Below are 26,715 nucleotides of genomic sequence, written 5' to 3' on the forward strand. Positions count from 1 at the left end.
TTACCGTTTTAAGATATTGTTAAGTTGGGGGGGGGCGGGGGGAGAAACATTTTGCTGGTTTGACTGTTGAAATTCAGGCTTAACTTTGCAAGCTGTTAGCTGAGATGATCTCTGGTAGGATCTCACACCGTTCTCTCTTTTAGGAGACATGTTTTTGTGTTGAAGATGGTTTGATAAAACTATATAAGCTGTTGGAATAAATAACACAGCCTTCAAGTACTGAAGGTGTTGGGTTTTTTTTTCTGCCTGGGTGTTTCTTCTTCCTCTGTTTTGCCCGCTAGCTGGTTGAGCTGCAGAGTGGTTACACCAGCTTCTCCCAGCAGGGAGATAAGGAGCTGGGTTATAAGAGTCCCTGACATCTGGGTCTGTGAAACCCCCCGGGTTTGCAGCACCCAGGTGGAAGCAGAGCACAGAAGATGCTAAAAGTCTTCCCCGAGGTTCCCAGGTTTGCTGCCAGGCAGCGTTTATCCCCACGGGTGTTTCACCCCCCCGTGGGAGCCCTGCTCCCCTCCCCGTTACCAGCCCGGCAGTCAAGCACAAGGCTGGCTCGGACTTGGCAGAGCGTCCCGGACACCAGCAGAAGAGGCGTCTTCCCCACGAGGACATCGCAGCATTCCACCCAGCCCAGGCAGAGCCCATCCCGCCGGAGGCAGCCACAGCCCAGCTGGGATGGATGGACGGACGGCCGGCACAAGGACAAGGCAGGGCTGGCCTGAGGAAGACTCTCCACTGGTGACATAAGGACAAGCATCACCCTGTCAGCCTAGGGAAGAACTGAATGTTACAAGTTTTGAGATTTATCAGAGAAAACAAGGCCATAAATAAGCAGAGAAGCGGTTGCCAGGCAGAGGGAGAATTGTCTGTGGGCCGTCGGGAAGCGATGTCCGCGGGGCTGGCACAGAGGTGGCCACGGCTCCGGCCCCCACGGGAAATGAGGATTTGGCAGCCAGGTAGGGGCTGCATCTGCTGCTTTGGCAGCTGCAAACCAGCTCGGCTCCCAGCGCTGCCTGGATACTACTGCGGCTCTGTGCCCGGACGGCGGCCAAGAGCCTGCTCCCTTTTCCCTGCGCTCGGAGACAAAACAGCAGGTAGCCCCTGGGCTCGGCTGACCACACAGTTGGGTCTTTAAGCCCCATTTCCAGCTCCCCTTGCTGCCACCAAACAGTATTTTTGGCTGGTGCTGACATACAGAGAGAAAGCTGAAAGGCGGTGCGGAGGGACCGTGCACCGCGCAAGAGCTCCAGCAGTCAAACGTGGGGTAATCTTAGGTTTCCCTGGTCAGAAAATATCTGTTCCAGAATTATATTTAGGCAGATGATTAGGGACCTGTCGGCCAGCTACCCTCAGAGGACAGGCCAGAGGCATCAGGTTGCCCCTGCAAGTGAAAGAGGCGTCTCAGCTGCCGTCCCTGACTGAGCTGAAAGACCAAGGGCACTTGCTTAAATCCAGCCACATCCTGACTTGCAAAGTTGCTGAGCACACGGATGCTCCAAGCCCTTCCTTTCAGATGAACAGAGGGGCACGCCGGACCTCCCGAAACTCTTAACCAAGCGCTGAATGATCGCAATGTCCTTCAGCAAACACTCCCCTGCCCGAGCTGCCGGGGCAGTCCGACAGCCAGGCTGCCCCACTGCCGCCTCTCAGCATCAACCCACTGCGCAAAACCCAGGAGAGAGGAGGAAAAAATTGTAAAATATTTTTGATACATCCCAAAAAAACCCCCTGAGAGTACACAGCGATGGCGCTGCTGCTTCTAGCAGTGATATGCATCGTTTTGCTTACCGAAGGGAAAAGGACAAGCGAGGCTGGAATAACCCGCATCCATACATCCAACTCGCCTGCCTAGCACGGGAGCAGGGGTACCTTCCCTCCGGCTGTCGAAGTGCTCCGACCTGGCAACAGGAGAAGGCAGGAATCGGGATGTCAAAGCCCCCATCACACCGATCGACTGACCCTCGTGCTCTAGCAGGGGTAGGACGGCTCATGGTGGGGACCACGGTTCCTAACAGTCACCCTTGAACAGAAAGGCAAGAGGATTTGTCTTTTAATATAAATTTGTTATTTTTATTAAACAGGATTAACAATCAACTGTCCAGAATCCAAACAAGCAACTCTTCCTTCAGAAACAATTTTTGGAGAAAAAAAAAATACCCCCAAAAAAAGCCTAGTTCTTACCGCAGTCATGTTCTTAAAAGTGATGCTCTACAATTTGCTTTATAAAAGTAAGAAATTCACTCTCTCATATCCATCTATCTAGCTATATATATATGTGTGTGTGTGTGTGTGTGTGTGCGTATGTATGTATATATGCACCATGTACTTCAGAGCTCAGTATTTTACTCAGAAGACAAAAACGGAAGCCCAGAAAGAATGGAAATACTCCCAGCACGTGGCTGCTGGTGGCTGAGACTGGACCAGTCAGACCCACAGTCCGTGGCAACGGTGACCACGGCCCCGTGTCAAAGGCAACTTTTTGGTACAGTATCTTTGGAGGAAGCATCTTGGCAGACACCCGGGATGCTAAAGCACACCACACACTCACCTAAGAAAATGATGGTCTTTTCTCTGGATGCACAGGCTCTATTGCATATGAAGTGAAAATACTACAACGCACCAAAACTGCTGGGGAATTTGGGTGAATATTTCTGTATAAATTCTTCACCAAACTGAAGATCTGGCTTCCAGCCAGCGTTGTGGTTGAGAGAAGCAACTGAGGTGGGACCCGAGTCAATACGTGACATTGGGCCCTGGCTTATTAATTTACTTACTCAGTTTTAATAGTGCCTAAAGATTACATCAAGTCAGGAAAAGGGCAGAATGGTTAAAACAGGCAATCGATCATGGTTTTTCCAAGTCCTAAACAAAGATAGAGGAAGAGCAAACTGCAGCTCATCGGAATTCTCCAGGATGAGTACAAAACTGGGAAAAGTCCCAGAAGGCAGATTTCAGCCCAAAATGGTAAAAAATACATTCCAACTTCCTATGCATGTGTGAGCATGGTCATGGCCAGCTGTGAGCACAGCTGGAACCTGAGCCCAGGGCGTGCGCTTCTGCAGCGGTGACACTGAGAGGCCTCACACATGGGAGCCCTTATCCAAGAAAGGATGCAAAAAAAAAAAATTGTTGGTTTTTTTTTTTTTTTAAATGCCCTTTAGACCTGCGTGTGGGCAAGAGCACCAGCTTCCAGCTTGTTCTTGTTCGTCTTGTTAGTACAAGGCTAACCCTGGGTAAATATAGCTGCGGCCAAACCCTCCTACCTACACGGATGAGAATAAGTCCTCTGTTTCTGACCTGTCTGCTCACTCCCTGTCAGCACCAACCCACCTTTTCCTTGGAAAGGTGAAGATTAACCCAGGCCACAGTCACAGTTGAAGGTGGTTATCAAGGGCTAGGCAGGACAGATAAAACAGGGGAAGAGGGAGGGGGGAGGAAAAAGCAGGGGAGGTTCTTTTGTTCTCATTCGCCGTACAGAAAGACTGGCAGACGGAGAAGGGAGTCAGGCCAGGAGGCAGTTTTAGTCTGCTTGCACAACAGCAAGATAGGAAGCTGGACATCCATTTGGGAGAGAGTTTGAGGGGGTGATAGGCAGGTGTATGTGATAGCCTGATTCTGCTTAGCACTGTAAGGGTTAACACAGGGGCGCCAGTAATAGAGACAGACTCTGGGCACCTTCTCCCAGTGCTCCCACTGGCACAGAGGAGAGTCAAGCACGCATGAAGAAGGGCCACCGCTCCACGCCGGCTCGCAGGGATGGGTCACGATGCGTTGGGGACCATCCCGTAGGCTTCGTACAGCGTATTGAGCAGCTCCTGCTTTTCCTTCTCGGGTAAGAAGCTGGACTGAGCTGCGTTGATGTTCTGGGGAGGGAGAGGGGGAACACAAGGGAGACATTGAGACACATCAGACGTGAACGTGTGGTTGTGCACATCCCAACATCTGGCTCTGAACAGCAACAAGCGAAGGAGAGTGTAAAGTTTCCACTCCAAGATTCATTTCCACAGCATCATCTCATAGCCAACCGCTCTGGCCCATCACTAGGAACGAGGCAGGCACAAAGCAAAGGCCTTTAAACACTTTGGAGTTCTTGGCACATGTGCTTTAGACCTGCTCCTACACTCCCAGCTCCCCTTTGGGCACAGTCTCTCCCACCAGCAGTGGTGGCAGCCGGATGCGCCGTGGCTGGGACACAGCCTGGCTCTGCAACGTGACCCGCTCATCCGTCCTGCGCGGGGACCTTTCTTTCATTACGCAGGAACAACCTGGCTTTTGCAAGAGCCAGAGAGGACAGCTGGCAGCAGAAGAGCTGTGGATCCAGGATCCCAGAGCTCAGAGCTGTCCTTGTTCCCCCTTCCAGACCCAGAGAGCGAGGTCTGTAGGAGAAAGGGACTTGTTCCTCCAGCCAGAGCTGAGCGCAGGGTGGATGCTCTCCTGTAAAGCGCATCCTGCGCTTCCCAATCCAAGCAGGTATCTCTGGAGAAACATAGGTGAGTGTTGAGCGCGACTCCCAGTGCAAACCAGGAAAGGTTTGCTTGGTACCAGCTAAGTCAAACTCCCAGCAGTTATCCTCTCTTTCTGTCTTGGGTAAGTAATTAGAAAATCGATGCCTAAAGCCATTTTTCAGGATGTAATCAAGGCACATAAACGACCGTGTGCCAAAACCGAAGCCACCACTCACTGTGTTTCCAGCTCCGTTGTTGCGTACTCATGTTATACGTGCAGAGACTGCAAGCACTTCTGTAGCTGCTGAACCTTGCTAACTTTTGGGCCAGACCTCAAAATAACCTACATGTAATTCCAAACCCGGGGCTGTGTGTGTGTGTGTGTGTGTGTGTGTGTAAGGCAACAGGCACCTTCCTTCCTTCCTGCTCAGGTCTTCGGCAGACAGTTTCCATCTGATCTGGTCGCTGGGAAGCCCGAAGCAGTCAGCCCAAGTGATGCAGCCCCTGCGGAGCCCACCCTGCACTCACATCCCACTGCTCCCGCATCCCCTCCAGCCAGCTCAGCCCTCTCCAGCCTCCTGCTTACAAGGCCAGTGCAGGATTTCCCTATTTCCATTGAAAACCCTTCAGCTTATACGTGAAAACAGCGGCTTGCTCTGGGCTGCACCAGGACACCAGCAGAGCACCCAGCCGAGGAGGACTTACCACTCTCTTGAAGTCCTCTTCAGTGAAGCCCATGTAGTCCTTCACTATGCTGTAATCCTTGTCGATATTGGAGTTAAAGATGAGGGGGTCATCCGTGTTTATGGAATAGTTAGCGCGATCCTTCCTAAATCTGCAAGGAAATCAGGTTGAAATCAGCGAAAACACCGGACGCGGCACCGGTCATGCAATTCTCAGGGTAAAACGCAGTAAAAGCAAACGCCTCGTGTCCGTCCCCGCAGCTTGGGTTGCTGGACACAAACACAGGGCTTGGCTCACCACCGCTCTGCGCCGATCGGCCTCTCCGGTGAGGCAGGGAGCGGGGCATCTCCCACCCAGAGGTTCAGCAACCTCAGCTGGCACCCACAGATGAGGGCCAGCGGCTGGTGTGAGCACCCCACGGCTCTGAGCAGGGGTGGAGGGGGACAGGAGAGTCCCCCCTGCCGAGGGACCCCTGCATCCCGTGCCGCCACACCGGCCCCTCCGTGCCAAAGTGGAAGGGTGTACCACATTTTCCTAAGCGGTTAGACGTGCCTTACCTTTGTAAAACAATAAAGCAGCTACAATCAACCCAAATCCTGCTTATTTAAGATTGCATGTAATTAAGAAGTCTTACTGTGCTACTGGGTGTTTCCCAAAGTCCGGAAGACATGCCCCAGTGAGATAACTGGACCAAGGGCAGACCTGTTTGGGGGAGTTAAACACGAAAACCAGCATCAGCCATGCGGATCTGAACCACAGCTGCGTACACAGATAGCTCAGCATGCTGCCAAAGCCAGATGGGGGGCGGGGGGAGAGAGCTTTGTCCACAGCTACCCCTCAGCGCTGGGACCGCTGCACGTCCCAGGACAGGGATGCAAAGAGCCCACAGCCTGTGTGACAACGGCAGGACATGGTGAGATATTTCCCAAGGTCAGACGGCCACCAGCTGCGTGTCGACCACAGTTAAAACACCACTGGCATTAAGTATCTACATATATATTCCAGGCATTAAGTATCTACATATATATTCCATATATTAGTTGGATACACTGGGGAAAAGCCAAGGAAATCTGCCCTTGCACAGTTCACTCCCAGGCACTTCCACCCTCCAACCAGACATGGCCTGGTACAGCAACCCGATTTGTGGGAGGAGGAGGTATGTAAATTAGTGAATAAGCCCTCCAAAACTCATCCTCAGCCAGACCAGGATCCTTTTCGCTCTTCAACATGCCTCCGGCAAGCTGCTGTGTGCACCAGTGCTGCTCCCAGCAGAGATCCCGGCAAACACCTAGGTGTTCCCACCATTTTTGCTGCGGAGCTTTGGGCACCCAGGTTCAACGGCAACAGCAGCGTCACCATACGGGTGGTCAGCACTCAGGTGTCAGGTCGTGGCCCGGCTGTGGCACAGCCCAAGCGAGGGCTGATTTCCCCACTCAGAGAGCAGCTACTCGCCTGCCACCCTCCCACCACGCATCCTTACCTCAAAATGCATCTTTGCTCTCAACAGCTCCTTGTAGAGCTCCGGGTCCTCCAGGACGTGGTAGCCATGGCCAATGCGCTCGGCCTTCAGGAGGTAAACTGCCTAGAAAGCATGGGAAAAACACGTACAGCCTCCAAACCTCCAACCCCTCCTGCCTGCCCAGAGGTCCCTGCCCCACCACGGGTGCAGCCCGCACCACTGAGCCAGCCCCAGGGAGGTCCTTCTCTGAGCCATCGGGGCCAGATCTCTGCCTGGGTCCCCGGCGTTTGCACTGCTATGAATACGGAGAGGACTCGGGCTCCTCTCTCCCGGGTGCAGGGGATGCACCTTCCCAGCCCTGCCCCGCTCCCTGCCCCGAGGCGGGAGCTCCTCGTACCTCCTTGATCATGGCAGGCGGGCCAGCCTCCCCAGCATGGACGGTGCGATGGATCCCGCACCTTTCAGCTTCCTGCAAAGAAAAAAGGACACGCTCCTGTCCCATCACCTGCCGCCAGGTCAGCAAACCCCCGGGCTGGCAGCGCCCTCGGGGGGCACAGCGAGCAGCAGGGCTCTGCCCCCAGATCACGAGCCCTGCACCCCGAGAGGCGCACGCTCCCTGCCGTAGCACAGGCTGCCAGAGGAGAGCTCGGTAATGCCAGAAGCAGAGAAACTCAGAAAGCCGGGTTACCTTCCCCTGGAGCCCGGCCACACTCCTCAGGGTCTTTTAATACCGGGTGAGCTCACCGCTCTCTCCTCTCCAGACAGCAGCAAACTCGAAGCTCGCCTCCCTCCACCCCACTGCCCTTCTGCGTGAGCCTTGCAGCAGTTCCTGTCTTTGAAACTTCTACCTTTTTGTCTGGCTGCAGCCTAGTGGGAGAATTTAAAAGCCCCCAGGGCAGAGATCAAGCTTAGATGATGCTCAGACACCGAGTGCTTCCCTCCTGTGAGGGGCTGGGTTGGAGGCCACCCAGCCGGGAGGACCCTGCAGGTTCAGCTTTGGGGGCATTTTGAGATGGCCACCCTGAAAAACCCCTGGCCAGGGTGACCACGGATCACCCAGGCTTTGGGAAGCCACACAGCCTCGAGGGAAGCCCGGCTCCTGCCCTGCTGGAGAAGGGCCACCCAGCCGGCAGGCTGCAAGTCCCGTCTCGCAGCAGACACTCTTCCCAGGCACTCCTTCAGGGCTTTTCACTCATTAATTTTTTTCAGTTACTTAATTTTCAGCTCCTGATGTGCAACACACCCAGGTCCTGCCTGGGACGCCTACAGAAGAGCCCCATGTGCATCACCCTGAAAGGCACTCTGTGCTCCCTGCGTTGAAGTCACTGTTGATTTCTCCTAAACAGCTAATTTTTTTAACATTTTTAAAAATAACAAAATCCCTCTGGCTGAACTACCCCACTAAGATGACAGACAGACTCACACCAGCACTGAGATTTTCCACTTGTTTCTACACGGGATGAAGACAAACTAGAAACCCTTGTTCCCTCACTCCCGAGACAGGCATCCTTAACTATCCCAACAGGAGCTGGGGATACAAGGAGAGGGGTCAGGAACACCACATGCACCAGGACTTCTCCACCAACCCTCCTGGCCACCGAGGCCTGACCCCCATCCGCTGCATCCAGGAGGGAGCTTGTGTCTAATGTCCATCCATGGGCATATCTTCCCTGGAGTGGCTTCATCCCTTTTTCAGCCCATTTGTCTGAGGATGCACGGTGCTTCTCTTGGCTTCTCCTCCATGAATCGCTGCCTCCTTGTACATAGCGGTCCCGAGATCCTTGGCTGTTTGCTTCTGCCCTGGTGCTCCTCCGCAGCCAGCAGCCACAGCTGAGCTTTCACGGTTATCTTGATAGCCCTGAGAGTTCCCAGGCACAACCCACCTGCCTGAGTGATACCACAAATCTCTCCGATTTCCCTGGATGCATTACGTACCCCACGGAGTAGTATTTATGGGGAAGCACATCCCTGCCATGCAGGCGGAGAGGGGCCGATGGTCAGGAGTGGGGGTTTGCTTCAGCGTCTCAGAGTCCCTGGCACAGAGACAAGATGCATCCTTCAGAGGGGGGAGTCTGGACCTGGGTACTGCTGGCATGCCAGGGCAGGATGAGCTGATACCCATCGGTTGATAAATGCCAGTGCCCGCATCTCAGTTTATAACCACTCAGTTCATCACACAGGTGGACCTTGTATCACATCCCACTGACGGGGGCAAAAACCCCGAGAAAGCCCAGTGTCGCTTCAGACCTGAGCACTGCTGGCAAACCACCATGTTTTTTGGCTGTGACGGTGCCCAACCTCCTCTCCCACTGCTGCAGGGGACCAACAACCCCAAACTCCCACCAGCAACGAGCAGCGGGGAGCAAAGTTTTCCCTTCCAGCCGCTGTGGAGGTCCAGCGAGAGCCTTGGGTCAGGCTCCCGAAGCCATTCCAGAGTCTGCATTTGAGATGATCAGATAAAAGCACTTCAAACAGCCTCTTCTCTGCTCCTCGGGTGATTTCTGCCAGACTGGAAAGACCAGTCTCTTCCAGCCTCGGTGGTGGTTTCACGGAGCCCCAGGAGCAGACCCCAGCCGGCAGTGGGGGGGACACGGGCTCCATGTCACTCCTGTCACACACAGTGCTCCAGGGTAGCGTGCTGAGCTCCAGCTCTAAGGCCATGTTTAAGCAATGATGCCTGCTATTAATCATTTAGGAAACACAAACAAATGCTTTTGCTATTTAACAGAATGTTTCTAATAGCCGCAATGAATTTTTAAACCGTCCCAGCTGCTCGCAGCCTAAACACTGTACTGCGTGTCCCCCCCGGATATGTTTTTCTTATCATTTCTTTTAAGAAGCTTATTCAACAAACCTCGTAAGCCTTCTTATGCTCAGAGGTATTCTCCACCTTCAGGGACTCATCCCCAGCCAGGTCGATGGCCACCACCGAGTTGTTTCGATACTTCTTGCAGAGCTCCACCACCTCCGGAGACCAGCCTGGAAGAGAGAGCGCCGGGGTTCAGGAGAAAGCATTCGTAAGGGTTGCACCTTCAGCCTTCTTCTAAACGAACCCTGGTCCTATAACTAGAAGGCTGGAGCTCTTTTCTTTGGTCTTTCCTCAAATTTGATGCCCAAAAAGAAAGCTAACAAGCTCCTAGAAAGGTCTGCCCATCTTCGGCCAAATAAAAGCTGCCAACTTCAACGTCACTGAAAGGGAAATAAAAAGCATTTACCAGCTATAAAACTGCTCTCATCATCTTTTTCTGCCCACTTTGAGCACCGGGGGGGAAAAAAAAAAAAAAAGAAATAGAAAAAACCCTCCAAAGGCAGTGGTGATTGCTGCAGTTGGCCCGAGGTAGCTGAACTCCCCAGCCCGTGTGCTGGAACATGGTGTGCGGGAGAAATTCCTCAACTCGCTCCTGAGCTTTCACCGCATCCCAGGCTGGGCAAGGGGAGGGAAAGGGAAGAACGGCCCGTTGGATGTGTTGTGTCACCGAGGAGTTTGGTCTGGGAGGGATCTCGGGGGGGAGGGGGAACCCTGTAGGGCAGCCAGCCCTGCCCTGTTGCAGAGCATCCTCAGCTCCCCCGGACAAGACGATGGACACTACTCCTGGTGGGAAGGAGCTGGTCAGGCTCCTGGAAGGCTGATGTTCAACGCTCACAGAGTTTTATCTTTCGGCATCAGTGAGAACGAGAGTAACAAGCAGCCATCAACTACTTCAGAGTTATCACAGAATCAAAGAATGTGTTGGGTTGGAAGGGATCTTTAAAGGTCATCTAGTCCAACCCCCCTGCAGCAAGCAGGGACAGTTATCTCTGACTGGGGTAGAGGATAACCTCTGAGAAAGAACATGCATCTACCAGCTCATACGGCACTTACCCTTAGCAAAAAGGCCAAGAAACAGAGATAAATGGCAGTGTTAATAATCAACAGGCAGCTGCTGTGTACATACAATCCCAAAATCATACGAACACATAAGAAAACGTGTGCAATTTCATCTTCTTTTTTCATCCGTTTCCAACTTACTGTGTTAGAACCATTATTTTTATTAACAAGTTTAATATGAGCTACTTCTGGCTGGCACCTCCGCCTTTCTCTCAACAGCTCATAAATTACAGGGTGGCTTCTCGCTGCGCAGCGCACCCCGAATGCGGTGCTAAAGCCCCTTCAATCCAGCACATCCCTGGCTCCGGGTAACGAGTCGGTGCCCTGGGACAGAGGGATGGGAACGCACACTCCGTCGTTCGCACGAGCAGCCCCTCCTGCTGCGCAGGCCCTCGGGTGCCCTGTCACCTTCTGCCTTCACCACTTGTGTGTTGGCAGGGACTGTCACCGCAGACAAGGGTGACACTGCCTTACAGCTTTTCAGTTCCTACAAAGAAAAAAAGCTTTCCTCCTAGAAACCAGAAATTTAAGGGTCAAGTTTTTGCAGTATTGTTTGGGGTTGATTGTGCAGGCAGAAAAAAAATAAAAAAAATCCACCCTCAAATTTCCTAGTTTCCAAGAATGTAATTTTTCACATTTCTAGACACAAATTAACCATGTACTCATTAGCAAAAATCTTTCCACCATCTTCCTTACTAAGCCTAGATAAAACTGCTGTGAGATATGAAGATATTCAGGTCATATCTCAAGTCTTCAGGTAGAACGGCTCCTGTCGTACCACCTCACTAACTGCATCTTTCCCTAGAGGAAGATGCTCACGGAACTCAGCAGCCCAATGAAACACTGGAAATTGGGTTTTCTTCCTATTCTGGATCACAACACCTGTTACCGATGAAGTTCAGAGCTGCTGATTTTATAGAAAAAATTTATGTATGCGACTTAAGTATATTTTACTTGTGTTTTCAGCTTAAACCAGCAGAGATTGCAGCCAGTGGATTCTCTGGCTGACCCATGGCACAGGCTAATGAAGGAGTTCACTGCTGTAGCAGCACGACCATGAGCAGGGAGAGTGTGAGATCTCACGCCTGGTCCTCCTGTGACCGTTCGCTCTCGGACCCACCAGACGGTTGTGGCAGATGCAACCGCTCGCTGTGGCAACGGCTTCATCTGGCCCAAGGAGAGCTCCAGCCTTTGGGCAGGGAGTGAGGGGTGAGCGGAAATCACACCTCCCCCGGGAGAGGACAGAAGAACCCGTTTTGTCTCTCTAGCAGGACCTTTCAGATACTGGTTGTACCCACAGACCCCGACTCCTGCATCCAGCAGACCCTTTCCCCATAGTAAAGAGTGCAGAGGATCCCCACCAAGAAAAAAACAACCCTGTTTCTCAGCACTGTCTGGTCCCACACGTCAGACCCAGAGCTACGGGACCGGGGCTTTCCCTGCATTTCTGCAGGGACCTGAACCCAGGGGACGTCCCCCCCCGCCACGCGTGAGGGAAGGGGAGCAGAGCAGCGGGGGAGCTGCAATACATTACTTGGCATATGGCGCATGCAGCATAGAATAGACCTGGCTTTGATGCGGAAATCCCTTTCTCCATCCTGTAGTCCCTGATTTACGAGGTTAACGACTTCATCTGGAGTGAGGTCTCCCCTGCAGGGAAGAAAAGCTGTCAGCGAGAGGCCAGACACCCACCAGGGGGGCAGGCAGGAGCCGCAGGTCCAGCCCAGCATCCCTACGGGACACCCCATGCAAAACCCAGGCTGCCCGGGGTCCCACTTGCCTTAACATCCAGAGGAGCCCAACGAGACCACCCAGAGCCAAAGAGCACCTTTTACACCCATGCCATGCCCCGATCTACCTGATGTCGGGCATAAAAGCGTGCAAAGATGATAGTAAGATTTAGAAAAGCCTCGGGGAACTGGAAGCCAATCCTGCCCGAGCAGAGGAACCCGCTCTTTGCCAGAGCATCTCATTAGGGCACACAAGTGCCTGCAGCCAGGCAGGGGCAAGCACAGGGGGCTCTACGCCTGTCACAGTGCATTTTGCAAGGGGCCACAGAGCCCAGCACTGATTTAATCAAAGGCACACACCACAAGAGGGGATGATGACATGTAAAGAAGGGATTGGACGGCCAGCCCCCTCCAACATTGCCCATTGTTTTGGCCATCTCAAATTCACAATCTGCAGGCAGGCAATCCACATCCGAACGCTGCTTCCCCTCGCACAGAGACCGGCCGCAGCCAGAAGTTCCAGCCCAGCGGCTCCCCACACGCAGAATTCCCTGCCCAAAGCAAGGGACGTTAGAACACGCGGAGACAGTGTAAGAAGCAAAATCCCGTCAATGGGGAAGAGAGGTGGAAGAGTGCCGGCGCTGCCCGTGTTGGAGGAGAGAGGAGGTTTGGTTACACGCCACTTTGAATGCGGCGTGGGCCATGCCTTCTCCGTGCCCCACCGGCCACCCAGAGGCTCCCTGGCATGGCGGGATCACTCACTCGGTTTGGCCCCAGGGGATGGGATCCACGCGGCAGTTGGCCAGGAGGTGAGGGCTGTACCGGACCTCCACGTAGATGACGCCTTCTTTTGCTTTCGTTTCCACGAGCTCGTAGGCGATCCTCCTCACCGCCTCACGGTCACCCCTGCAGGAACGGCAGTGGGACCCATCACCGGGACTCGTCACCCCCGGGGCACACTGGGGACGGGCGAGGTGACCTCCAAGGCTGAGCAACGTTAGCCAAGGGGTCCTGCCAAGGGTTGTTGCGGGGGAAGCAAAGAGAGGGGTACTTACGCAATGGCAGGCATGTAGTGATTGAACTTCTCTAGAAATTGGGTAAGTGTCAGTGGTGTTTTGTAGCTGACATGCTTCAGGAGGTCATCAACAGTGCTGCCGGGGAGAGGAACCCCTCTTTTCCTGGAAATGAAGGCACGTGTTACTGATGGGGAAGTCCATCGCATTTTTAATCAGTCCGTTTCATACAGCAATCGCATCCTCAGCTGGCAGCATTAACCACCATTTCTTCACAGAAAAGATATGGCACACGTTGTCCTTCCAAAATCTCCTCGCAGATGCAGCCCTGAATCTCAGCGGGGCGGAAGGCAATCCAAAACGCCGGCAAAACACAAACAAATCGAAATACAAGCCCAGACTGACCCGACAGGAACACAGCCAGAGGACATTTTAAGCTTAAGAAGGAGTTCATCTAAAGGGGCTCTGGATTATTTCTTGGCACCTTTAGTCCTAGTGGCAGAATTGCCAAAATTTTTTAGAAAAGTTAATTTCCACTTATGCAGGCTCAAAGGCTTGAAAGATCATGGAGATTCTCCCAGGCCCGGGATCACGCACGCAGAAGTGTCGTGGCTCACGGGTTTAATGCCTGCGAGCAAGCTGGTGCCCGAGCCCAACATCGTGGTGGCGTCTCCCCTGATGGGGACACCTCCCACGCAGGAGCAAACGGCCATCCTAACGACTGCTCTCACCGAAGCCCACCTAAACTCCTCCAAGAGGGAAGAGGTTGCTGTCCCTGGAGTCCTCGGTGGGTGGAGGTGTCCCCAGTGGGGTGGCAGCCGGGCTCGAGGGGGCTGTGAGCCGAGGATGCTACATGCTTCCCAGGCACCCCCCACCCCACAGGCTGTCACTCTGCCATGAATGCCAACCTAAATTAGAAATAATAACTAGACGTTTGTTTTTAATCCTCTTTCCTGCCACAATGAATTACAGCCGATTGACGGATCTCTCTGCTAATAGACACAAAACACCACCGACAGCTTTAGTGTCCCGATGCCAGCAGCCGTCCTGATGAGCAACCTGCAGGGAAGCAGCCCAAACGACCCCGCTCCAGGGCCCAATAAACATTGCTCGTTCTCTGCTCGGGCAGGAAGGAAACCAGCCCCGCGCTCAGCCTTCACATGCAATCTGCACAGATTAAGGTGCTGGCGCTCAGCAGGAGACGTTCATCGCTGCCAAGGCATCGGTTTTCCGTCCCGCCTTGCCCTTTCCATGGCACTGACACTGAGTCTCTGCTCCAGGAACCGTCCCCACGTCTTCCTCCACCTGCCCAGGGAAAGTTTCCTGCAGCAAAGCCATTTCCCTGACCTCTTCCGTGGGCTTTCCAAAGGATTGCCTCTGTGCAGCCGGCAGCGACAGCGCTTTGGGATGATCCGCAGAGACACTGGAGTCAGGTCTCCAGCTGAGGGGCTCTGGTGGATCTTGCCAGCGTGGCGTTGGGAGCTGCTGCTGTCCCACCAACCCACCTGGTAACTGGGAGCCTTCCTGCAGCAAACCTGCCCCAGGGGAACGGGCTCGTGTCTCCCGGAGACACTCAGCCCCGTCAGTCCCATCAGGGGTCTGCCATGGCTCTAAACCCTTTGGCTGGGTGGGGGGGGGCGATGCAAAGCCTGAGCCAGACCTGGCAGAACTGGAGACAAAAGTTTTCAAAACCAGCTGAGTTCAGCCACTGCCCAAGGGGGGGCTTGTGCACCCCAGCAGCTTCGGGTTATTTGGACGTGGTCAGCCACCACCCGGCAAATTTATTTCCAGCTCTTTACCTTTAAAAATAGACCGCAAGCAGCTTGCTTTTCTGTGCCCGGGCCAGGTTAGTAAGGCAGTCCCCTGCAGCCCCCTCCACTGCCCTGTTGCTTCTACACTGGTGTGAGCGCTGGTTTTAGAACCCATGAATAGCACAGCCACGCTCCACCCGAGGGCTGGCAGCTCCCGAGGGATGACAAGGCTGTTTAAAAATAAGAGGGAACTCGGCACACGCTTGGGCAACGAAGGTTTCTGCCCTAAGCAAGAGAGAAGCACAGGATCCTCAGCCAGCTGGTGCCTCCTGGGCTTCAGGGCTCCTACAGCCCCCCTGGGGACTACACTGGCGTTTTTCCTTCGCTGGCAGAGGGAACCAGCAGAGCCCCAGGGAGCCAGCACCGACTCTTCTGTCCATCGGGACTTGTATTCCAGCCCTGCAGCCCACCAGCCAACAGGAACCCTGCCCCAGCTCGCCGTGCCAACGTCCTGCAACGAATGAGACGGACATCTCTGATCCACCCCCCTTACTCTGACAACGCTGCAAAACTGTATGGCCACTCCCTGCAGAAAAAGCTACTTTAGAAAGAATATTTTCCCCTAGGATTGCGCTGCCTTGGAGACTGCTGGGCTCGCAGGATGCCAGAGCCACTTCCCATCCTCCTCAGAACTGATTTCCTCCCCAAAGTACCAGAGGTGTGCCTAAGAGCCGTTTCCTGAAATCTTTAAGCTTGCCACTTTCTCCATCTGAGGGTATCTGCTAGTCTCCATGAGCTTTTTGAATAGTGACAGCTGGAAGGAGCCTTAAGTTTATTTTGCTTACAGCCGCGGAGCCAGGCCCTCGCACCAGGTAATCATTCACCTTGCTGCTTCCCACACGAGCTACGCTGAAGCAAGAAGGTGGACGTGGGCTCTGTCAAGGGAACAACCTCCCTAAGTCACTGCCAAGTTCCTGGGTCACCCTCAGAGGAGCAGGACTCCCGGCTCGCCGGCAGCAGGCAGCCAGCCTGGCTTCAAAGACATGGCAGCAGGGCAGGGAGGAGAACCCGAGCTGGTTTTACCTCCCCAGACCATGGTACGGCACCACCACCACCAAGGCGATGCTCCCAGCCTGCTTTCATTTCACTTGCTCTTGCAATTAGGAATGTGGAAAAAGAAATGAGAATACGCCAACCCCGCTGTTTCCCGGGTATGCTTCAAAGGCAGCCAGCTCTGTCTATGAGACATCTTCTCTACTTTTCTCACAGTGGCTCCTCTCAGCTTGCCTGGCTCAGAGGACCACCTTGGTCACGCTCCTGCCACCAGCACCAGCCCCACTACAACACTGGGCTTTGGGAGGGGCTCAACATCCTCGCACCATGCGGCTGGAGGACCGGTCCACGCGGAGATACGACAGGTTTGGTGCCTGCCCAGCAAGGGAGAGCTTTCCCAGCCTGCCAGCACGAGCTTTTCTGGGGGAGAGTGGGACAAGCAGAAGGGATGATGTTTTTGAACTGCAGCTCACAGAGTTCCTTACACACAACCCCCCCCCCGCAACTCACCTGCCAAAGTGCAAGATTGTTTCTGGTCTAATGGCTCCATCCAGGTGGACGTGAAGTTCGACCTGCAATAAGATAAGGAGAAATCAGTGAGGTACTCTTAAAGCTGCAGCAAAAGTTTAGAGATAAGCAGCTGCTGCTAACACAGGTACAAATGCAGCCAACACTGGGACAAAGCCATGACAAGGAAGCACAAAAACGTTTTTAAACCACCATTTTTCAATATCTAAGTATTGTCTAAATATCTTCTTATCCCTGCTGCAGCTCACACATTTAATGGACTGTTAGAAATTAATTCCGTTTCCAGTCATTTTCAGGAACTGCCCTGTCCTTATTCAGCTTGCATGGCTTGGAGTTTGGGAAGAATGAAAAAAGCAAACCCCAAACACCTTCACTTTCCAGCTTGCTCCTTCTTGAATTCACAGACATCCAACCATCAATTAATTTGCCAAGAGTTATTACACGAAAACTTTGACTTCACTTCCAAGAATCAGCTCCTGATATATTGCTAATTACTTGGCATTATCAAAGCTTACAGGCTTTCTAATCCTACACGTGGGGTCAGTCCCATGGTACAAGGTGCTGTAAAAAATAAAAAAAAAAAAAATAAAAAAAAAGAGCTGCCCCACGGAGGTAACAAGCTGGTTTCAAAATAAAACACTTGAATTTTGACTCATTAGAAAAGGGACAGTAACTCGGATCTCTTCGCTTTCAAACCCTGTTTCCCGATTATTGCTGAAACAACGGATTTTGAAGAAAGAGCGCCAGAAAAGCAAAAAGCAAGCTTTTTCCATTAGGCAACTGGGACTTTTGGAGGAACATGACAGATGTAACTTGGAAGTCGAACTGGGAAGGAAAATATTAGCTGTAAAATGTTTCAGCTAGGTCTTTGTATTTCCAGAACTGTTTTCTTTTAAGCAATGAAATAGCCTACAAAATACATATTTAATTTTTATTTTTTTTTTAAATGAAACTGTAGGGCAGCAACTTAATACCCAAAGTTCTTGTTAGCTAGAACATCGTGCAGATTTTGCTGTGTCGATGGTTGCTGCAGGATGCCGAGGGCAGGAACGCAGTAGGATTCAGAAGCGGACTGGATATTTGCAGGGATAACTAAACCGCCCAGGGTTACTAATTAAAACCCACAAACCCTCTGGCGTCAGGGTATGCATCAAACAATAACTACCAGGAGCTGGAAGAAAAATGAGTAAGCGGTTCCTCCAAGCCGGGCAATGAGTGATTGTCCACCTCGAGGTCCTTTTGCCCTCCTCGGAAGCATCCGTGAGCAGCCGACGTGAGCTCAACGCCGCTGGCCTGGCTCCCAGTGCAGTGCCCACCTCTGGGACAAACGCTGATGCCCAGGAGCTCGCTCCCGTCCCCACCTCCTCCCGCAGCCCCAGACACCTGCCATGCAGGTAGACACCGATCCTCTGACCCATGGCCAGGGCTTTCATTGACCCCTCCTGCAGCCATCATTGCTGGGGTGAGACTGTGCTCGGGTTCAGGCCATCTCCATGGGATGGCCATGAAGCTACCACTGAAATGTGCATCGGTGGGATGCAAAATGCAGGTGCCCAGCTCAGGGCAGCTGGAGCTGCTGGTCCTGCACCTTTGCAATCAGCTGGCCCAGGGGTCATGAATATTCCCACTGACACCCCTGCTAGCGGGTTGTAAAAAGATATCCCTGTGACTTCTCCTACCCTTAAGACACGATCTGACTCTACAGGGGTGAAGATTTTAAAAGGGCAAAACCTGATCTTTCCCCCCACCTCGAGTTACGCAACCCTGCTTAGGAGGACTAAATGTCCCGAGAAGCACAGATAAAATAACAGGCTACGGACATGATCCGCATCGCCAGATGTGGACGCCTGGCAAGTTTTCCACTCTTGAGCTCTGATTCCTATTTCAAAACCACACAAGCTCCATTCCTTGAGGTTTTTGACAGCCCTTGCGACCTTCTGATGGAGTTACAGGCTTGAAACTTACTCATGATGGATATAAAAACTGAGCAACCCAAACCTGCTGGGGTCTTCTCACTCCAAACATTTCTCAAGCATTTCCTGCAAGAACATCCCAGTGTGACACTTCCATCAACGTGAACGTAAATTCAGGGGTGCCCTTCACCCATGCAAACCACCTCCTTTTGCTGCCGCTGCAGGTGAGACGCTTGTAAAGCAGCAAGGTTCCTCTCCACCACCACCACCAGGCTCTTTCTCCACTGCCATGCATTTCTTTGGGTCTGGAGGAACCTAAACTAAGCGCTAAGAAACTCTTGTGCAACGTTACTCAACCCAAAACTTTGTGGGGTTCCTCAAGACCGGTGCTTGGGGGAGCTTTCTCCAGCTGGGGACTAATCTGGGCTATTTAGATTACCAAGGGACATTCAAGTGGAGAAGGAAAGGTGTGCCTACAAGGGTCTCCACCAAGAGCTGGCCCCAGATAAGGATGCAATCAGCAGAGGCACAGCGAGCAGCTTGGCTGCCCCAGGCGCTTTGCTCGCAAACCCCGCAGCTCTCCCGGTCCGTGGGAGGCCGCTCACTGCCGATCACGCCACGGCTCTCCTCCTGCCTGTTTGTTTCAGGTAAACAAAGCACAAGACTTTTCCAGATACAAGTGGGTGACATGACCTTGCTTTAAGTCAAGGAAAGTAGCCAGATAAAGATGAAAGAGTTTTCTCTGAACTGTGGCTCCAGGAGACGACGCCTGAGCAAGCAGAAACACGGTGAAGGCAGGAGCCCAGTGCCTCTTCCAGGGCTCTGCCCCTCAGCACGCAGAGGTCCACGCACGCGTGGTCTCCCACCCCAAGCCCTCTGGTTTATTTGGAGAGGAAGCCTGTGCACACAGATTAAACAGGGATCTCGACACTTGGTCCAGGACCCCAACAGCACCATGGGCTGCACCGGCACGGGAGCCTTCAGCCGTGCCAGGACCAGCGATGCCTCCCTCTCTCAGAGCAAACCTGGCCGTGGCAACCTCTGTTCTGATGAAGGAGAAACCAGCAGAGCTCTCAAACACTCTCAAAGAGAGCGCTGCTCTTCCCCCAGCCGCAGCGAGGACCCTCAGGGCCACCTTTGCGTTGGCACCCTTCAGCTCTTCTCCTGCACCCCCACCGGGCCGCGGCTGGGAACGGTCTCACCGGCCCCCGCGGTCACGGGGTGACAATGCAAACCATCCCGCAGCTCTCCGAGTTTCACTAAAGAGCTGCCAAAAGCCAGAGGGATGAGTTCAAAAGACGTAACCGGCCATAAATTGTGCGTCCTCAGCACAGACAACCCCCAGCAATGCTGTCGGAGCAAACTGAGCGCTTTCCATTTTTATGCAAAAAAAGTTTAAGTTCAATCATGGCACGTGACTCGTTAGTGCGGATATCAGCAAGTTGGTTCAGATATTAGAAAAGGAGAAGTTTTAAGGGCTCTGGCTTGACCTTTCTCTTCTGAAAATATTGTAATGTTTTCTCTGGAACTTAATAAGCTCCAGAAATAAATTCAAACGCAAAATGAGGTACTGCAAGCAAGTATGTTCCGTTCAAAGATCAAGTCTGATTATTTTCAATGTAGTGAAATTAAGAGGAAAAAGTTAACCAAACATTCAAAATATTTTCAGCTACAGTCAACCCAACAGAATTTCTCTATTACTCTACGGTTTGCTCAGCAGACCATGGCAGAGCAGTTAGCTGCTCGGTTCGCCTATTATGTGGCGTAAAAAGGACCGTCCAAGCTAATGCACTGGAGGGAATTCCTGTATCAGGTGGTTTCAGGGTCCCTTTTCAAATACATACAATGCACAAAGTCAGCCCTGACACCATGGTAAAAGTAACACCAACCTCACCTTTTCTTTTGATTGGTTTCCAGCAGATGTTAATAGATAATCCAGGCAGCCGCTAAAGTTGCATCATTTTAAAACCCTTAGTGGTGACTTTGCCCAGGATTATTTATCAGCACATTAAAAGGTGATAATTTAAAGTTCACTCTATTGGTCTCAATAACTGAAAAACAGCGTCATTACAGCTGTCAATTGTTAGATACACATGGCAGGAAAACGTTAACAGAGAGCAAAATTCAGCAAGAGATAAGACGAATGCCAACCACTGCAAAAAACACGGACAGTGCTCCTCAAATACTGGTTTCATGAAAGTGCACTGTCAGGAGCCAAGTCCTCATAAACTCACCACAAACGCTATCTAGAAGCACCAGGATCAAGAGGGATGTGAGGTAGAAGAGGCACAGTGTTACCCTCAAACCTGACGCCACCCACACATGCGCTTTGCAGGTGAATCTGCCATACGCTGTAAGGTTTGAGCCTTTGAGAGAGAAACGCAGGGGACTACAAGACTCACCCACTGCCCCATTGCAAGAAATAATGGTGCTTTCTAGGGAAGGGTTCACATGAGACGTGGCTTTGGTGACAGAGGAGGAGGATGCTCCCATGCGGAGCAGCCTTTAGTACCATTCCTCCTGGCACCAGCCCCTCGGCACAAGGCTCCTGGTGCTGTTAAGAGGTGATGGTGGCTGTGTGTCGCCCTCCTGCAGGGATGGCTGGACCAAGGCCCTCCCATATCAGACCTCGCAACCGCACGTGGCAGCAACGAGGCAATGCTTGGGAGCAGTAAACAGAGCCCTTGCACTTTGAGCAGCCCCAGGCCAGCCTCTTACTGCCCTCACGTTTGACAAGCGGAGCCAGGAAGGTTACGTGCCCGCAGAGCGCTGCTGAAGGACCGAGCGTGCGCGTCCCTGCCTGGGTACGGCTCAGCCCCACGCAGCCCCGGCGGCGCCAGGGTTCGACCCGTGCCAAGGCAGTCAGGCGTCAGGCTGCGCACGAGGAGTGGGTGAGCTGAAGAAAACATCATCCTCAGCACACCCATGTGCACTTGCACTCCCCACAATAAGGATCACCTTTGTAAATTATTTTTAAATTATTTTTTTTTAAACTTTTTTAAATTTTACAGCCAAAGCAAATACCTGTGATACCAGCTCAGCGCAGTTAGGCAGGTCTGTCTCGAGCAGGGGGAGGCTGCAGCGTTGCACGGAGCAGGGCAGGACGCCCACCCAAACCCCCTGGGTACAGCCAGCGCTCACCTTTGTACCTACAGGATGGCCGTCGCCTTTGGTGCCACCCAGATTTGGTCCCCAGGCCCTCTCCTAACCGTTGACAGGACACACGCGGCTACAGCCAGTTCCGGCCATCTCTCCCAATGCCCAGGCACAAAGGGCACATCGGAGATAACCACCTCCCCTTGGATAGGGACAGGCCCCGGAACGCCGTGACACACAGAGTGTGCCCTGGGAGGGCTTGCAGGGCCCCCTGCCCAGCACCACCTGAGCTTATTTGGGCAACAAGTGTCCAGCGGCAGAGCTACACCAGCTGCTGGGAAAGTCGGGTCTGATGCCAGGAGAACCTGGTCCCATCCTGCTCCCTGCAACGTAGGAGTCGCAGGAGAAAGAGCCACGAGTCCCAAAGCCCCTGAGCTGGGGAGAGGAGCCAGCAGGGAGCGAGGACACCGTCTCTGCTCTGGTTGTGGAGCAGAGAGGGAAGAGCCTGGTGGTCGGCATCCAAGGAACAGCAGTCTTTTCTGCTCTTTCATGGCCCACGATAAGCAGGGTTCAAAGTCGCCCTGCAGCAGCCCCAGCAGCTCCCGGTTCATCCGCTGCAGCAGCCGGGAGTCAGCGAGTTCCCGAAAAGCACGGAGGCAGCCCCAGCCCCACATTCAGCCGGAGCTCGAAGCCGCTCCAGTGACCAGAAACATCTCTAAAACACAAAACTGATCGTTCCCAATGGCAGAGGGTCCAGGGGAATGAATAGGGCTCATTAACTGACTTCAGACCCGTTTTTTTTCCCCCAAGCCTGACTTAGCAGGTTGGCAGGACTGAAAGGGACTGCCTGACTCAGGAAAACCAGTCTCGTAATTGCCGGCAACCAGACAACAGAAGCCTGATCTTTGTGGTCAAACCCTGCACGTTTTTTCCCAGGTCTCTCTTTGGCATCCCGCTCTCCCACGCACCAGAAAATTAGGAAGAAGCACAAGTGAAAGAAGAACTTAACTTGCTTCTCTTAGCCAAAAGTTTAAGATCAGTGGGGTAAACCACCAGCTTTTGGTCCTGGCGGAGCTGATGAAACACCAACATCTCCCAAAACTGAAGCAGCCTGAGGAAGGCTTTAACTATTAACAGGTGTCAATGCTCCCTTGATTTTGGAATGAAGGTTTGCCTGCTATCGCATGGGTCGCCTTCCCTGCGAGGGAAACCTCATGCAGTGATGGAACGAAGCACAAATCAGACCCGCGCACACAGGCTTTTCTGAGTATGATAGATGTTTCTGGTGTGAGCTCAAACTGAGAGAGAAATGGATTGGGAGTGGTAGGGGATGCAAACAGTGGCCAAAAAAACCAAACAACCTTTTGGGATTTCAGACCCGATCTTCCCTGCGAAAGGTGTATGCAGTTGCCTCCACTCAGGTTCTTCCAGGGCAGACCACCACGACCTTCACATCACTTCTTTTGGTCTCCTCTGCCCCGGTCCCTCGCTGCCCACCAAGAGCCCAACCCTGGCTGGTCGTCAGAGCCCGAAGGCAGCCAAGGTCCCCATACGCCAGCTTACCCCGACCACAGCCCAAGAGCTGAGCTGTCCTGCAGCACAGGCAGCGCGCTGCCATCAGATACAGGGTTCTAGCTAACCACATCTGTTTCATCTTCTTCCTTCTCAAGTTTGTTATAATCTGATTAATAAATACATTACTGTGTGATCCTACTTGAGACGTATTTATGCAGCACGTGGTGAGAGCGAAAGACTGGGGCACCCTCTGACAGCAGCCACCAAAGATGGTATCTCGGGTATCTGAAGGATAACTCAACTAAGGGTTTAAGAATAAACAAAAAAAACAAACAAACAAAAAACCTCAAAAACCAAAAAATAAACCAGCAAAACCAAACCCTCAAACGAAAAGAAGAAAAACCCCAAGAGAGACGTTTGTTTTAGTAGACCAAGGCAATGGTTAGAGTGCTGGATACTTCAGGGACGCCTCTTCCCCAGCCATGCCCCAGCCGTGCCACCAGCGCATCTCCATCCCGGTGGAGACGAGGGACCGGTACCGCTCCGGCGGCGGGATGCCGGGATTCCCGGGACAGCCGGGGCAGCTCCCGCCTGTCCCTGCGGAGAGCACGGGGCCGGGGCAGCGCAGCCCCCGGCTGGTACCGCCGAGTGAGACCTGAGGGCACGCACACCCTCACGGCTCAGCCGCCGAGCCCCGGGGCATGCCCGGCTCCTAGCCCCCGCACACCGGGGCACGCCCGGGCTCTCACCCCGGGGCATGCGCAGCGGCTCGGCTCCGGTGCACGACCCGGTTCTCAGCCCCGGGGCATGTCCCGTCTCCCAGCCACGGTGCACGGCGCTTCATCCTCGGTGCAAGTCCCGGTGCACAGCCCCTCACACCGGTGCGTGCCGCGGTTGCCAGCCCCGGTGCGCAGCACCTCACACCCGGTGCACGCCCCGGTTCCCAGCCCCTCACACCCGGTGCATACTCCGGTTCCTAGCCCCGGTGCATGCCCCGGTGCACAGCCCCTCACACCCTGTGCACGTCCCGGTTCCTAGTCCCGGTTTCCAGCCCCTCACACCCTGTGCACGCCCCGGTTCCCAGTCCCGGTTTCCAGCCCCTCACACCCGGTGCACGCCCCGGTTCCCAGTCCCGGTGCACAGCCCCTCACACCCGGCGCGTCCCCAGCCCCGTGCCCCCCGGCAGCGCCTCCACCTCACCTTGGGGTCCCCGAAGACGCACACCCCCCGCTCCATGCTGCCCCTGCCCCCGCTCCGCTCCGCGCCCGCCGCCCCGCTCCGCTCCTCCGGCCGCGCTCGCTCCGCCCGCCCCCGCCGGCCCCGCCCCGCCGCATCCCGCCATCGTCCCGGCGGGGTGTCTCGGCCGCCCCCCGTCCCCCAAATCCCGCCCGGTAATGCCTCCCCCACCCCATTTCCTTCGGGAGCCCGGAGCCCGGGCGGAGCCGCTCCTCCGGTGATAACATCGAAGGAAAATACACCACGATAAAACAGCTCCTAGGGCTGGAATGCGACCTCCGGCTTTGAGAGCCGTCTTAAGCCAATGCAACAATATTTTTTTTTAACCTAAAAAGGACTTAATCGTTCAGCTTAGGAGCACTCAGCCCTCACCCCCCTTTCCTGCTTACAAAGCTGCTGCTCGGTGGCTCACTTGTTGTGTCTGATGGCCTTTCGGACTTGTTTGGTCCATCATACACCTGCCTTCAGCTCCTGCTGAAAGCCAGGACCTGGCTTTAGTGACCTGGCCATGTTTTGTGCTGCTCCTCCGCCTCCTGCCTTCCTCTCTGATAGGTGATGCACGTGGCAGCCCGCATCCTTGAGGGACAGCGGGCAAAACGTACTGCTCCTCCCCGCCGAGCGTGGCTGCTGTGGTACTGGAGAATGCAGAGCTTTCAGCCACTCTGGTCTTGGAGCACCCACAAAGTCAAACCCGTTTAACCAAAGGCAAATCTGCAAGGTGGAACCGCTCCCCGGAGTGAGCTTTGAGGAACATCCCTTGGGTCCTGGCACAGCCCCAGGGGAGACGAGCTCCAAGCTGCCTGGAGGGCCTTAAGCAAGAGGGTGATGTTTCCAAAATCGCTGCAGAGACTGGGGTCATGGCCTTGTTCTGCACCACTGGAGTTCACCTGCCCAGGTGAGGCTGTCCCCAGACCGCAGGCCAGGTCTGCGGGGAGCCTTGGAGATGAAAATCAGTGTAAAATACTATTATCGCTCGTGCTGGTGCGTAAGCGGAGAAAGCACTTGGGGCTGTAGGCATGAACACTACCACAAATGGTTTGAAAATGAAGCTTCCTCTTCTTCCCCAGCTGTGTTTACACCAGAGGGACACTGTTTGTGGAAGCTCGCAGCAGGGGATTAGCCATGCCGGAGTCCTGCCTGCGGGGATGGGGAGGGCTGGGCGCTCCTCCAGCCCTGTGCTGTCACAGCCGCGCTGCCGCCCCAGCAAGGTGACATGGAACAGCCCAGGAGAGCCAGCAGCCCTGAAAATGGTGACTCTAAACTGGTGGTAGGCACTGCTTGGTGAATGCAGGACATGCTGCAGACTCATTGCTCCGCAGGGAAATGTCACCGGCATCCCTTGTCGCTCCTCCCCAGCTTTGCCATGAGAGCAGTGATGGAATTTCTGCCCCAAAGCCAAGTAGGCATTGAGAAAACAGCAGTTTTTCAGCTCGAATCCCAAGGTCATTTGGGTATGTACACTGCAGCGGAGCCCGTGGGAAAAGCACAGGGCTTGGCTGGGGAGGAAAGTTCATCAACATGTTTTTTTTTATTAAGTACCACCTTTCAGAGATGCACTGACCACATCCATACTGTAGAGACGAAAGCACATTAGCTGCAGTTAACCGGCAAAAATATTCTTTACAAAATAGTGACTGGCAGGGGAAAGTAACTGCCAAGCGTGGTGCCAGCATCGCTCAGGGCTTCCAGGAGCCGGTAGGATGGAGCAGCACTAAACCAGGCTCATGGGAAACCAGTGGGAATAAGCAGCAGGTATTTTATGCACTAAAACTTGTGATTTCTGGAGCCACCAAAATAGATCGAGATTTTCCAGGCTCCCAAAGCTTTGCAAGCACTGAATTTGGGTAAAACTCCCCTGGGTGTGCACAGAGGGTCTGGGCAGAAATAAAAATTAGCAACTGGGTGTGAAATTGTCCCCAAGCAAGGTGAGCTCTGGCTCTCCTGGATCGTTTCACCTCCACATCACGGGCTTTTCTAGCAGCTGCTTGAAAAACATCTATTTTGCCTGGAGAGTGTCCTGCAGCATCACGTATTTGAGGTCTGACTTCTGGTTCAAAGCATCTGCAGCATAAATGCTCCCAGTATGAGTACACGGTGCTTTCTAATGGTCTTTTGGGGGCACAGCCTTGCTCGATGTGTCATCTACGCTGGAAGGACAGAGGTCAGATAGAGCCTTTATTTGAGATTCAAGGAAATTACAAGGTAAAAAAATAACGTGGGTAATTTTCGTGTTGGGAGGAGGGTTTTTAGCAAAGGTCAGGAAGAGGCAAATGGAGCTGAACTGGCTCCATCAACAAGGAACGGTGTACTAAGGGTTTTTTTGATTATTTTTTTTTTCTGCTTAGCAAATACATGTGCACTGCAGGCTCAGCTCTTTCCAGGAGCGTCAACGCCAGGACCACGTAGCATATTCATTGCACTCAACTGCGT

General features: G+C 53.5%; 1 protein-coding gene across 1 annotated transcript; it reads right to left on the reverse strand.

The window, feature by feature from the left end:
• Window positions 1-17: 17 nt before the first annotated feature.
• Window positions 18-24,349, reverse strand: ADA (adenosine deaminase). The gene is made up of 12 exons (XM_063349958.1): window positions 24,250-24,349; window positions 16,508-16,569; window positions 13,236-13,358; window positions 12,943-13,086; window positions 11,985-12,100; window positions 9,437-9,561; window positions 6,980-7,051; window positions 6,604-6,705; window positions 5,758-5,825; window positions 5,145-5,274; window positions 1,783-3,857; window positions 18-763 (listed from the first exon to the last, which is right to left on the reverse strand). The coding sequence occupies exons 1-11, from the start codon at window positions 24,283-24,285 to the stop codon at window positions 3,756-3,758; spliced, it is 1,080 nt and encodes a 359-aa protein (XP_063206028.1). The 5' UTR covers window positions 24,286-24,349; the 3' UTR covers window positions 18-763; window positions 1,783-3,755.
• Window positions 24,350-26,715: the final 2,366 nt, after the last annotated feature.

Source organism: Chroicocephalus ridibundus, chromosome 12, assembly GCF_963924245.1.
Source record: "Chroicocephalus ridibundus chromosome 12, bChrRid1.1, whole genome shotgun sequence".
In the NCBI taxonomy this organism is placed as follows: Eukaryota; Metazoa; Chordata; class Aves; order Charadriiformes; family Laridae; genus Chroicocephalus; species Chroicocephalus ridibundus.